This window comes from Rhamphochromis longiceps, linkage group LG11 (genome assembly GCF_057381845.1).
Source record: "Rhamphochromis longiceps isolate RC_006_pf linkage group LG11, R_longiceps_female_GT1.1, whole genome shotgun sequence".
NCBI lineage: Eukaryota > Metazoa > Chordata > Actinopteri > Cichliformes > Cichlidae > Rhamphochromis > Rhamphochromis longiceps.
The window spans coordinates 25,831,207-25,842,659 of NC_140567.1; the positions used below are offsets into that span (position 1 = coordinate 25,831,207).

An 11,453-nucleotide genomic window follows, 5' to 3' on the forward strand; every position below is an offset into this window, starting at 1 on the left:
GACATCTGCTGCCTTGCTGTCTTAGTTTTTCTTTCTCTGCAATTAACAACCTTTCAGAAGGACAGTGCCGTCTCAGGGCTATCCCACCAAGCGGAGATCTCACACAATGCCAGCCGTGATTTGTTGTGGGGAACACATGTCACTTTCTGACCACATTAATCCCCTCTGGTGCGTTTTGAGCTTCCATAGCTGCCCCAGGACACAGGACACAGAGCTATTTATATGTAGGCCAAAGGTAAGAACATCACAGCTCTGTTTACACCTGCTGTGGATCCTGAAGCTCCAGATTGGCTGCAAATGACAACCTTAAAGAGTGAAGGAAAGTTACAGAAGCAGTGACCTGTGTTTATTTCATAAACTGAGTTTTTCCATTTATACCCTCTTTTACCAGGAAATAAGTGCATAATCAATGAGAGGGACTCTCTTCTTCTTAAAATGAGAGACACAATAGAATCACTGTAGCAACTATTAATTTTATTTTTGACTCATCTAGCTATTATACTTTTGAGTAAGATGTTAAGTAATCCAGTTGGAGAGGTGCTTCAAAAATGAAAAATCATGATGAAATCATTGGCAATTAATTCTGCAAATGTCTTAATGTTCGGTTCCAGCTGAACAGCTTCTTATAGGGAAGGGATAAAGATGTTCAGTGGTGCCATATTCTTTCCATAATCTGTGTCACATGGGTTGTAGAAGGGAAACAGAGGAACCTCCACAGTGCCTATGGAGAAGGTGTAGATTGGTGCCATGGTAAGGGCATTATAAAAAGTCACCTCCTCCTTTTCACAGTCCAAGAACACGCCAATGCGGACGAGGCAGAGCGACACCTTGATCTTTATCGGGTCTGGGTCAGTGCAGGCTAGGATAGAGCCGCTCTTCAGTGCCAAGGTCCACAGGCCGTTGGAGGTGCCTGTGGCAGACATCTCCCCTCTTGGGACGTCTTCTCTTGCCACACCCAGCCTCCACGCCGTCTTGCTCCCAACCTCGACCTCCCAGTAGTGTCGCCCTGTGGTGAAGCCCTCACGGCCCAGCAAGCAGTAGTAATAGTGAAACTGCCGCGGGTTGGCCTGGAAGTCTTTTGTGTCTTTATCCTCATCGAACCAAACTGAAGTGCAGGACTGGGAGAGAGTCAGATTCGGGTGTGCTGTTTCAGGGTCAAAGGTCACTGATGTAATATCTAGAAACAGAAACAGATTGAGGACAGTGACTGATGCTGCTTATTCACATGTGTATTGCATCGAATGAATGATGCTGTATGGAAATACTTGGGTAGAGGCAGCTTTTCATGTGTTTCCATATTCTGTACTGGATGGGACCGACAAACTGGCCAGAGCGAACCTCTGTGTCCACCTCCGCTGGGAGAACAAAGCTGACCTGAGATCTGTTAGGACACAGAGGGAAGGACTAAATGGTAGGAGGTCCATCTGTAAGACAGTCTCACAGATGCTAAACGTCCATACACACAGGATAAATGAGTTAAGAGGCAATGTCAAGATTCAGATTATTTACTAAAGTCACGCTACTGAGAAAACGTACCTTTTAATGAGATCTTGAATTTCCTACAAGAAAAGAATTCAGCCTTGATTAGTTAAAACAACATAACAGAGCACTTTTCTCATAGAAAGCTTTGTATTTGGACACGGGTCTGCTGTTTGGGCTTTTGTTTTCTAAATGAGAAACTGCTTTTTAATCAAATCAATCGAATCTAATGTAATACTTATTGATCAAATAAGTGCCAGTAAAGTGGTGTTGTGTAAGGGTGGCCCTTTGTAAACATGCATGCTCTAACTGTGAAAGTGTTTAAAGAGGATGAACAATTATAGAAAGTTATTTTTACTCTAAGGCGAGTGTGTCAAAGGAGCAGGGTGGAAAACAGTGGCTCTAGATAAAGCACTGTATTGCTGCTGCTCCTCACCACACACATAAACCCTGCCTATCAACACACCACAGCTTTGCAGAGTATAATTAGAGTCAAGTTCATAAAAGCCCAAGTTTAATTAACAATCACATGTCGTGTCTTCTTATTCAGTGACACTCTTCCTCACTTTGATCAGCTTAGGACTGTCCTCCTCAGTCAGCTTGTTGTTGAGCACTGCGATGGCTTTTTCCAGGTCTCGCCCTTGCCCCGCTATCTTCTTCTCTCTCTCCTTCAGCTGTTTCAGTTGCTTCTGTCTCTCCCTCCTCAGTCGCTCCAGGTCCCTCCACTCCTCCTCATCCAGGAAGCGGTGGAGGTTCTGAAACTCTGCTCTGATTTCCCTTTCTAGGTCATCAAACCTGTTCTGAAAGATAAATCAGGGAAAATGGAAAGAAAGAAATTTAGTATGTAGGTCAAACTGAAGGGTTTCTGTGTTTAACCAATGCTGGCTTCAGCACACTCAATTAGTCTGCAATAAACTGAAATAATTGTGTGTAAAAAGAGATAAAAGATAATGAATAAGGCGGGGATGGTACCTCTACTTCCACTGATTCTATGTATGTCTCTCTTTCTGCTTCTCTGCACTCATCTACCTCATGCTTGATTCTTTTAATAGCCTGGATGAGCTTTTCCTGTAACACACACACACACAAAGGAGACATAACCTTGCAGATAAAATACAAAGAGAACAGGAATCCTACTGCAAACAGTTTAAAAAAACAGGAAGCTAAAAATAAAGAACGTTCAAGAGGTAATGTATCTGCTCTCAACTGTTCCAAACACAGCAGCAGGTGGAAACCATAGAACTCGAAGCTTACCTTTTGACCACAGAGAAGGCTTTTTTGGCAGTTGTTGTTGGTGTCTTTAGCGTGGTTTTGGTACATTCCAGTTTTCTGTGTATAGGACAGAGCAGGAACAAAAAGACCTCTGTGAAATTGAAATAAGAGCGAAAGACTGCGTTAGAAGGAGAGAAACAAAATTAATGACATACAGCACAAACACATCAATATGGGGAGGGAGAGCAAAGGAGCGAGAGAGGGAAAACACACATGCCAGTACAACGAGAACAACAGTGAGATACAGTCAGACTATTAGAGCAACGAGGACGTACATCCAAGCAGAAAATTAACAAGAGGAAACGTATTGACAAGCACAGATCAGCAGCCACAGCCTGACTCGAGAAAATATGGCTCCATTAAAAGTAAGGGAAGAAATGGAGGGGTGGGAGAGAGGCAGATGACTGGAGCTGCCAGGAGGGCTTGCTGGCTGGCTGGCTGGGTGGTTGGCAGCAGCGATTTATGGCAGCAGACACAGAGGAGTCTATTTCTGTCTGCCAGTGTCTTTGGAAACAACGAGAGGGGCGGCAAGTCAGTGAGATATTGTGTTTCATATTGGCAGTTGTTTTGCCTGGAAGGGAGACAGTGTGTGTTTATTTTTGCAAGGTGGCTCTCTGATATCTGCCTGATCTGGAAGGTGCATTAAAAGATGCTGTCTCGCTATCGGTGCCCTGCCGGGTTCTATATCGACTGCAAGGGGTGGCATCTTGAAATGTGCAGTCAGCGTTTCCCTGCCCTTGGAGAAACACTATCTGCGCCCACTGCTTCTTCTCACTTTCTGTCTTAAAAAAATAAATAAATAAATAAACCTCCCTCCAGCCTGTCCACTTATCCAAACTTTTTTTTATATATATATATCTCTGTCTCACCCACACCCCATCAACTCCCCCACACACACTCAAGGGTCTGGCTGTGGGCTATGTGCACTGAAGCAGCATCTCTGCAAAATGTTCTTCATCTATAATTCATGGTGCTGGGTGCTGGCCAGTGACTGTGCTGAACTAAGGTTGAGCAGAAAATTCAGTGCACCGCAGCATGCGGCAGGTGGAGGGGACAGGGAGATTTAATAAAATGCAGAGTCTTGACGCGCATGCATGCTACGTAACTCTTGACTGAGGATAAAAGTAGCTGTAAAGCATTGCTGGCTAGCAAATTTAGATATTTAGAATATAAAAGGATGTTTCATGAGCTTTGTGATCGATTCCTAATAAATCAGGTCTAGTTTCACAAACTATTGTGTTACAATACTAATACAGATAATGCTTAATACATAGAAAAAAACTACTACTAGTAATATATGTCTAATACTTTATACTAAAAGAAATAAAAGACATCTGATGCTTGCATTTGTTCATGTGGAACTTTTCTTTCTCTAAATGTGTATTTATAAAAGCTTGAAATCTGCACATATTTGATTTGGTATGGGTTTTACTCTGGATGACCTCCCTAACACAATCCTCCCAGGGATTTGCGTCTCCTCTTCGTGTTTATTTATACATTTAGAAAAATTTGAGAAGTTCCCACCATGCAGAAAACAAGGGAATAAACACACAAGAGAGCATACTATGTCAAACCCAAGTTTGGAACATCGGGCACAGAAAATTGCAGGGAGACATATCTAAGGGAGTTCAGCAGAACCCCAGTGCAAAAAGAGAGAGAGATGAGGAGGAACAATATGAGGAAATTTGATTTGCAAGAATTCACATTTGGATTACTCCTCGTAGGCCAGAGAGAAAGGTTCAGGCTACGGAAGACTGGGCCAAGGTAAGCCCATATTTTGGTTTTCTGCCCTACACTGTTCCTTTCAGTGACTACTCCTGCTTTTATAAGTTGCAACCAGAAAGTTGATCCAAGTCTGCATAACAGGTCTTTAAAAATATGCACTTAAGAGGCTCAACTTAGTTCCCCAATGGGGCTGAAGTTTCCACTCCTGCAGATGGAAAATATTTTGTCATGGGCACAAATGTTTGAAGGACCTATGTAACTTGATTTTAATGGTCAGGGAGAGAATAGTTTTAGAGCACTGTGCAAACGTTGTGAGCCATCCCTAACTTCTCTATGTTTTGTGTAAAAACATGCAGACATAAATGAAAATTTGGAAACAAGAATTCTAATAAGCTTGATAATTAATATGCATGTAAAAAGGTATGACCACCTTTATTCTTCAGCACAGCCAGAACTCCCTGTAATTGAGAAGCCTTTTTGGATTAGTTTCCCTCTTCTTTAAGTTCATTCAGATCTCTTCTTTGGATGTTGCCTGCCTTTTATTCTACTCTTTGTCAAGATGATCCCACACTGCTTCAATAATGTTGAGGCCTGGTCTCTGGGGAGGCCAATCTCTGACTGATAGTGTTCCATTGTGTGCGTTTTTTTGTTTGTTTGTTTTTTTGCTTATGCTTTCAATGCGCTGGCAGTATGTTTGAAATCACTGTCATACTAAAAATTAAAGTAGTGTCAATTGAGATGTTTTCTAGATGATATTGAATGGCTATACTTTTCTGGATTCGTAATTTCCCAGATCCCAAACACCAGTAGTTGAAATGCAGTCCTGAAACATGACACAGCCTCCACTGTGTTTTACAGATGGCTGTAGATACTGTTTAGAGTGTCTACAGTCATACCTCTCTCAATTAGAACCAAAAGTTTCAGTTTGGATTCATCACTCTATAAGACCTGTTGCCCTGTTTACCTTCATTAAAATGTCTTCTTGACAGCTGCCCTTCCACTGATAAGGCTTCAATGAATAGTGAATGGATCAGCTGAAGGTCCAGATGAGGATTATGCTAAAAAAAAGTGCTTTGAGTGCTCAAATTCATAGAGAAGCACCATTTATGTACCAGTCCATTTTAACAAACAAAAACACATTCCTTTGAGAATAGTCAGCTACAAGGACTGGACTGAAAATGAGCTAAAACAAGGTAAAAGGAAGACTTTAGAGTAGATGCATGTGTGTAGTAAAGGAGGACATGCAGAGGGCTGGTGTGACAGAGGATGCAGGGAACAGGGTCAGATGGAGACAAGTGATCCGAAGTAGTGACCCATAAAGAGAACAGCTGGATGACGATGAAAAAGAAGAAGGGGATTTAAATATAAAATATTGTTGGGATTTTTAAAGTTGGTACTTCCACTCCTGCCCAGGAGGTGGCGGGAAAGCACCGAAATTGTGAATGTCAAACAACTGTAACAGCAGAAGAAGAAAGACGCACGAATACGACGTCAGATAGGTAAACAATAGCACGTCCCACGGCAGACTCAAGAGAGAGGTGTCATGAGATAAATTAGCTTTAAATTCACCTGAGTCGTGCTAGCATATTTTGTAATAAGCCTTCGTAAACATTTGAACTGTTCGTGGCGCTCTAGCTATAGGTAGCAGGCTAGATATCGGAGCTAGCTGAAGGTACGGAGGCTGGTTCCGCTGGAAACGAAGAATGTGCTTTTACAGACACTACCTGCTATAAAACAATTACAGTTAGTATCCACTGCTGCTAACAAACTGCAGATTTCATGGTTTAATTATTTGCATTTTAGACATGAACGGCCAAGCGGACGTCGAAGTCGACTACAAGCGGAAATACAAAAATCTCAAACGGAAATTAAAGTTTCTTGTTTATGTGAGTGTTTTCATTTTAAACCGTCCCGTTTCCTCCGCCGTGCTATAGTTGCGTGTCTGTCTTTGCGCTGATTTCGTTTCGCTGGTTTCCTTTTCCAGGAGCAGGAGTGTTTTCAGGAGGAGCTGAGGAGAGCACAGAGGAAACTTCTGAAAGTTTCCAGGGACAAGAGGTTTGTGAGGATTGTGTCTTCATATAGGTATGCTTTGTGCATCCTAATGGAAATGCAAAAAATAATTTTCTATACATGTTTTCCAGCTTTCTTCTGGACAGATTGCTGCAGTATGAGCGAGTAGATGAAGACTCATCAGGTAGACTAGGAACATAAAACCTTTATGAGTAAAAACAAAAGCTGTTGCTTCTGAAGTCCTGTGGATCAATTTTGTCTTTGTTTTCATCATCAGATTCAGAAGCAACTGTTTCCTCGGAAAACAGTGAAGGGGAAGGACCCAGAGAGAGGGAAAGGGAACGAGAGGGAGCAAAGAAGTAAGTCGGCTATTTAAGTAAATTAATTACCAGGTAGATCAACCAGAATCATTCACTTTTGAGTAGGTTCATATTTAACCTTTTATTTCCACCCTCCACAGACGTCTTGTGCAATGCGAAGTTACCTGTTTACTTTGCATTGCACAACACTGTGTGTTATAAGTATTCATAGTAGTTGCATGCTCCATGAATCACTCATTTTATAGTTTGAGCCCAATGAATTCTGGTGTTGTCATCTTGGAATAAGCCAGTGTATTCTTTTTTTTAATTCATATTTTTATTAAGGTTTCAAAAGCAGGCATTCACAATATGTACATCATGTAAGCATTCTTCATACTTAGGTTATCTGCCTTAGATACTGAAATAGTATTTTAATTTACATCCAAGTCATAAGGGAAGAATACTTACAACGATAGAAGTAATTGAAACCATCACATAATCCTGGAATAAGCCAGTGTATTCAGGGAAGAAAAAATTCAGTGATGGAAAAATCCTGGGCATTCAGTATATTCCGGTAGTTAGCTGATCTCATTTTCAGACAAATAACACTACCAAACCAACCCTAGACAATCTGAAGCAACTACAGATCATAACACTGACCAACAGGTTCCCATCTGAAATCTGATAAATCTGGGATTATATGACCACATGATCTTTTTCCACTGCCCAAGATTCTAATCTTTATGCTCCCTAAACTGAAGCCTTTTCCCCCAATTAAACACCAAGTAGTTTTCTTAAGGCTATGTGTGGAAATACCCTGTCTTTCAGTATTAAACACAGCCATATTGTATGATTTGATCTAGAGTCATTCAATCATCACCACTTCCAGGTTTAATGATGTATTGAACAGTTCTTAGCCCAATTTTTGTAGTTTCAGAGATCATCCGGAATGCATGCAGGCCATTAATTTGTCCCTTTTGAAATGTAGCTCCATAAATGAAGCGTGTGAATTACCACAGTAATTGTTGGTGGAAGGCTCTTTCCTATTCGAGGTGTTAAATCCAGGTGGTGACTGGATTTGGCCAGTCAGTTTATATTCAAGCATTAAATGATATTAAGGTACAGGTTAGAGTAGTGATTTCCCTTTGTTTAGTGTGAGTCTCTAGCCAACACTAATAAATCACAAAGTGAGTATTTTTACTGTTTTACAGTGGCTGAATGTTGTTTTTCTCCGTTTTCTTAACTGTGACTAGCTAGCACAAGAACGGTGTTTTCACAATTCTGTATGAGAAAAAAAAAATTCAGCATAATCTTTCTGTCACCCTGTCTCTGAGGGAGAAGGTGGCTTGCCCTCCCACTTAGTGACAGGGTGAGAAGTTCAGTCATTTGGGACGTACTAGGAGTAGTAGCAGTGAAATGTTCCATGCATGTTCTACTGGGAGTAGGCCCCGGGGTAATCCCAGGACACCCTGTTCCACCGAGTGAGCTGGAGGAGGTGGCTGGGGAGAAGGAGGTTTGGCTTCTCTGCTGCCCCAACGTTCCGGCCCCGAATAATCAGCAGAAAATGGATGGATGGATATGCAATGAAGGCAGTAGGGGGCATTTTAAAGCTAGGTTTATTTGGGCTTACTTTACATGTCCAAGCCAAGTAAGCCTGTTAGGACAGTTGAGTGAAACATTTGTGCTTTCTAATTGTTAAACAAAACACATTCATATTTCTTTTTATTTAATCCATGACCTTCTTTTCAGGCGAAAAAGTAGTCCCGGTGCGTGCCTCCCTTCATCATCATCTCCTCATCTCTCCCTGCTTTCCCGTCCTGGTGTGAACTCCCTGCAGTCATCCGGCTCTGGGGCCTACCTCAACGCTGTGAGTTTCTTTCCCCTCTTATCTTATTGCAACCAACAACAATAACATTGCCGTCATATTCATCTTCTCATCAAAGAGCATAATCTGTTTTTTTAATTTTGCATTATTTTATTCACAAGTCTGTTCCTTGCTTTTTGTTTTTAGATTTATAATTGCTCCACTGTCTTTTTATTGTTCATTCTTCTGTGTCTGTTTTGTTTGTTTTTCTGTGTGTCTGTCTTATAAACTGCCCTTTGACTGTGTGCATGCATGTTTGTGTGGTCATTTGACAATGATTTGGGGCCTGCGTGTGTGTTGGGCAGATGCCCTTCCCACCAGAGTATTTGGCTCCCCCAGCTGAACGAATGAAGAAAGAGAGAAAAACAAAGACGGCAAAAAACAAGAAAGAGACTACGGGGAAGGTGAGAGAGGAAGAGGGGAAACAAGATGTTCAGAGATAAAAATAATTATGATCAAACACTTCACGCTTTATTCTCACAAACTGTACACAAACCAGCTATTTATATTTGATGGCCCGGCAGGCTGTTTCCAGTATTTTCAGTTTAGATGCATATTTATAACAAAATAAAAAGCATCTAAAATATGTATATTTCATAGTACAGTTTTTCATTTTTATTGCTCTAACAATGGCATTTCAAGACCCTTTTGTTGAGCCCCAAAATGAAAAAATATATGAGTGCATATACAGTTGTGATAAAAAAGAAAGTGCACCCTCTGTCAATTGTAAGGTTTTACATATCAGGATATAATATTTAAAAAATGATCTGGTGTTAGGAGGTTTTAAATTGAGCTAAATACAACCTGAGATAAACAACACATGGTCTTTACCAAAAACATAAACTGCAGAAGCAGTTTGTGGAAAAACAAAGTGCGCCCAGTGACTCAGTAGCTTGTAGACCCACCTTTAGCACCAATAATTGGAAGTAATTTTTTTCTGTGTGACTTTATCAGTCTTCTTCAGTTCATTGACGTTTGTTGGCATTCATTTATGCACAGCTCTCTTAAGCATTCCAGTCAGGTTGAGGTCTGGACTTTGAGCCATCACACCTTGATTCTTTGCTTTTTCAGTAATTCTGTTTTAGAGTTGCTGCTGTGCGTGGGATCTTTGTCCTGTTGCAGAGTTAGCCAACAGATGATGTCACATTTGACTGTAGAATGCTTTGGTGTACACAGGAGCTTATGCTCCACTCTATGACTGCAAGGTGCCTGAATCCAGCGGCTGCAAAGCAAGCCAAGTCATCGTCCCTGCACCACTGCACCTGACACTTGATATAAGGTGTTTGTGCTGACAGGCTGTGTTTGGTTGTTTTGTATTTTTTGCCATTTCTCTGAGCATTGTGTGTTAAGACCCACTCCTGTGAGGATTGGCAGCTGTCTTGAATGTTTGCCCCTTGCGAATAATCCTTCTCACTGGAGAATGATGGGGCAGATTGTTTGGAAATGCCCTTGGGCAGCAACAGTTGCTTCTCTAAGATTGCTGATCATTGCTGATGGCTTGTGTTAACACACATCTGAATGCTCCAGACCAGAAAACTGCCAAATCGTCTGCTTTCATAAAGGTGCTCACATTTGCTGATTATCAATTAACCAAGTGCATTTGATTAGCAGCATCTGGCTGCTACCTACACTCCTAATGACACACTGTAATATGCAATTGTTACGGTTGTATTTACCTAATTTTAAGACCCACTAAGAACCAGGTGAATTTATTTATTTTTTATTCTATCCGGATACATAAAAGCTTAGATTTTAAGTAGAGTGTACTGTCTTTTTACCATGACTGTTCATGCTTTGTCCTGATTTACTCCGGTCATCTGTGACATTACCATCAATCCCCACTCATCATTCTTTTACACTCCGTCCATCCCTCGCTTTGTCGTTCCAAACAACAACTTCTTCTTTCTGATCTTCTTAGGTCGTTACTTCAATGGCAGCTAATTACCCATCAGGCCCTGCAGCTCCTCCAACAGCCAGTGGCCACTTCAGCTGGGTTCCTAGACAGATGTTTAGCGGAGATGCAGCTGAGGAGGAGGGCGAGAGCGACGGAGACAGTGACAGAGGAGACGAAGACAGAGGAGAGGGAGACGAGGCTGAACTCGTCATTGACATCCCTAATGAGTGAGCCTGAGTGTGCGATTAGATTTATTTATAAGTGAGGGAAATGTATGTGGATGTAAGGTTGAAAAATAGAACAGGGTTCAATGTATTTCTGCATTGAACAAACAAGTCCACACTTTTGAAAGGAGGGTCAAGCTCCCCCTTGTGGACTTAAGCTTAACTGCAGCAGCGCTGTCCAAACAATATCATCAGTAGTGCGTTTGTGTAAAATTATGTCGGGTTATTGGTCTGTGACAAAAGTGCAGTCTGCAAAGGATTAAGAAAGGTCTGGAATCACTGAGCTGGATGGATACTTTACTTTGTACAGCGGTTTCAAACTACCTGCTGATTATTTTTGTCAAAACATCCACACAAACTGAATACTAGGTGTGTCCTTTGTTTTTTTTATTGCTTAACAGCTGTCTCTGACTTTGTATTGTAGAAGTGCTGCAGTCCTTTTAAAACTGTTCAACTGTGACATAAATGTGTGTGCAGCTTTAAGTTTTGTTTACTTGTTACAGTTTTGACATTTCTCATTTGTACTCACAGTTTATTTCATCAAATCGGTCAAAAATTAAAGTGTTTCTCATGAATGGGTGTGTATAGTTTTTGTACCCATCCAACTGTGTGTCAGATTAAAATAATTTCAGCAGACTAAAAGTTTTTATTTAAACTTCACTTGTGTGTGTGTGTGTGTGTGTGTG

At 41.2% G+C, this 11,453-nt stretch overlaps 2 protein-coding genes across 5 annotated transcripts; one reads left to right on the top strand and one right to left on the bottom strand.

Annotated features, from left to right (window-relative positions):
- Window positions 1-42: 42 nt before the first annotated feature.
- On the bottom strand, window positions 43-3,172 carry LOC146659330 (zinc-binding protein A33). Of its 2 annotated transcripts, none has more exons than XM_085421855.1 (7): window positions 3,027-3,172; window positions 2,734-2,808; window positions 2,452-2,547; window positions 2,046-2,279; window positions 1,537-1,559; window positions 1,266-1,381; window positions 43-1,177 (listed from the first exon to the last, which is right to left on the bottom strand). In XM_085421855.1, exons 2-7 carry the CDS (start codon window positions 2,797-2,799, stop codon window positions 624-626), a joined length of 1,089 nt encoding a protein of 362 aa, XP_085277981.1. In that variant the 5' UTR covers window positions 2,800-2,808; window positions 3,027-3,172; the 3' UTR covers window positions 43-623. The 2 variants fall into 2 exon arrangements, with proteins under 2 accessions (XP_085277981.1, XP_085277980.1); XM_085421854.1 differs by having other exon boundaries at window positions 2,734-2,842.
- A 2,748-nt stretch (window positions 3,173-5,920) lies between these two features.
- Window positions 5,921-11,427, top strand: ino80e (INO80 complex subunit E). Of its 3 annotated transcripts, none has more exons than XM_085423325.1 (8): window positions 5,921-5,975; window positions 6,280-6,362; window positions 6,461-6,531; window positions 6,618-6,670; window positions 6,764-6,845; window positions 8,535-8,652; window positions 8,955-9,053; window positions 10,568-11,427. In XM_085423325.1, the coding sequence occupies exons 2-8, from the start codon at window positions 6,282-6,284 to the stop codon at window positions 10,772-10,774; spliced, it is 711 nt and encodes a 236-aa protein (XP_085279451.1). In that variant the 5' UTR covers window positions 5,921-5,975; window positions 6,280-6,281; the 3' UTR covers window positions 10,775-11,427. The 3 variants fall into 3 exon arrangements, with proteins under 3 accessions (XP_085279451.1, XP_085279450.1, XP_085279452.1); XM_085423324.1 differs by having other exon boundaries at window positions 5,958-6,148; XM_085423326.1 differs by lacking the exon at window positions 8,955-9,053 and having other exon boundaries at window positions 5,958-6,148.
- The last annotated feature ends 26 nt before the right edge of the window (window positions 11,428-11,453 follow it).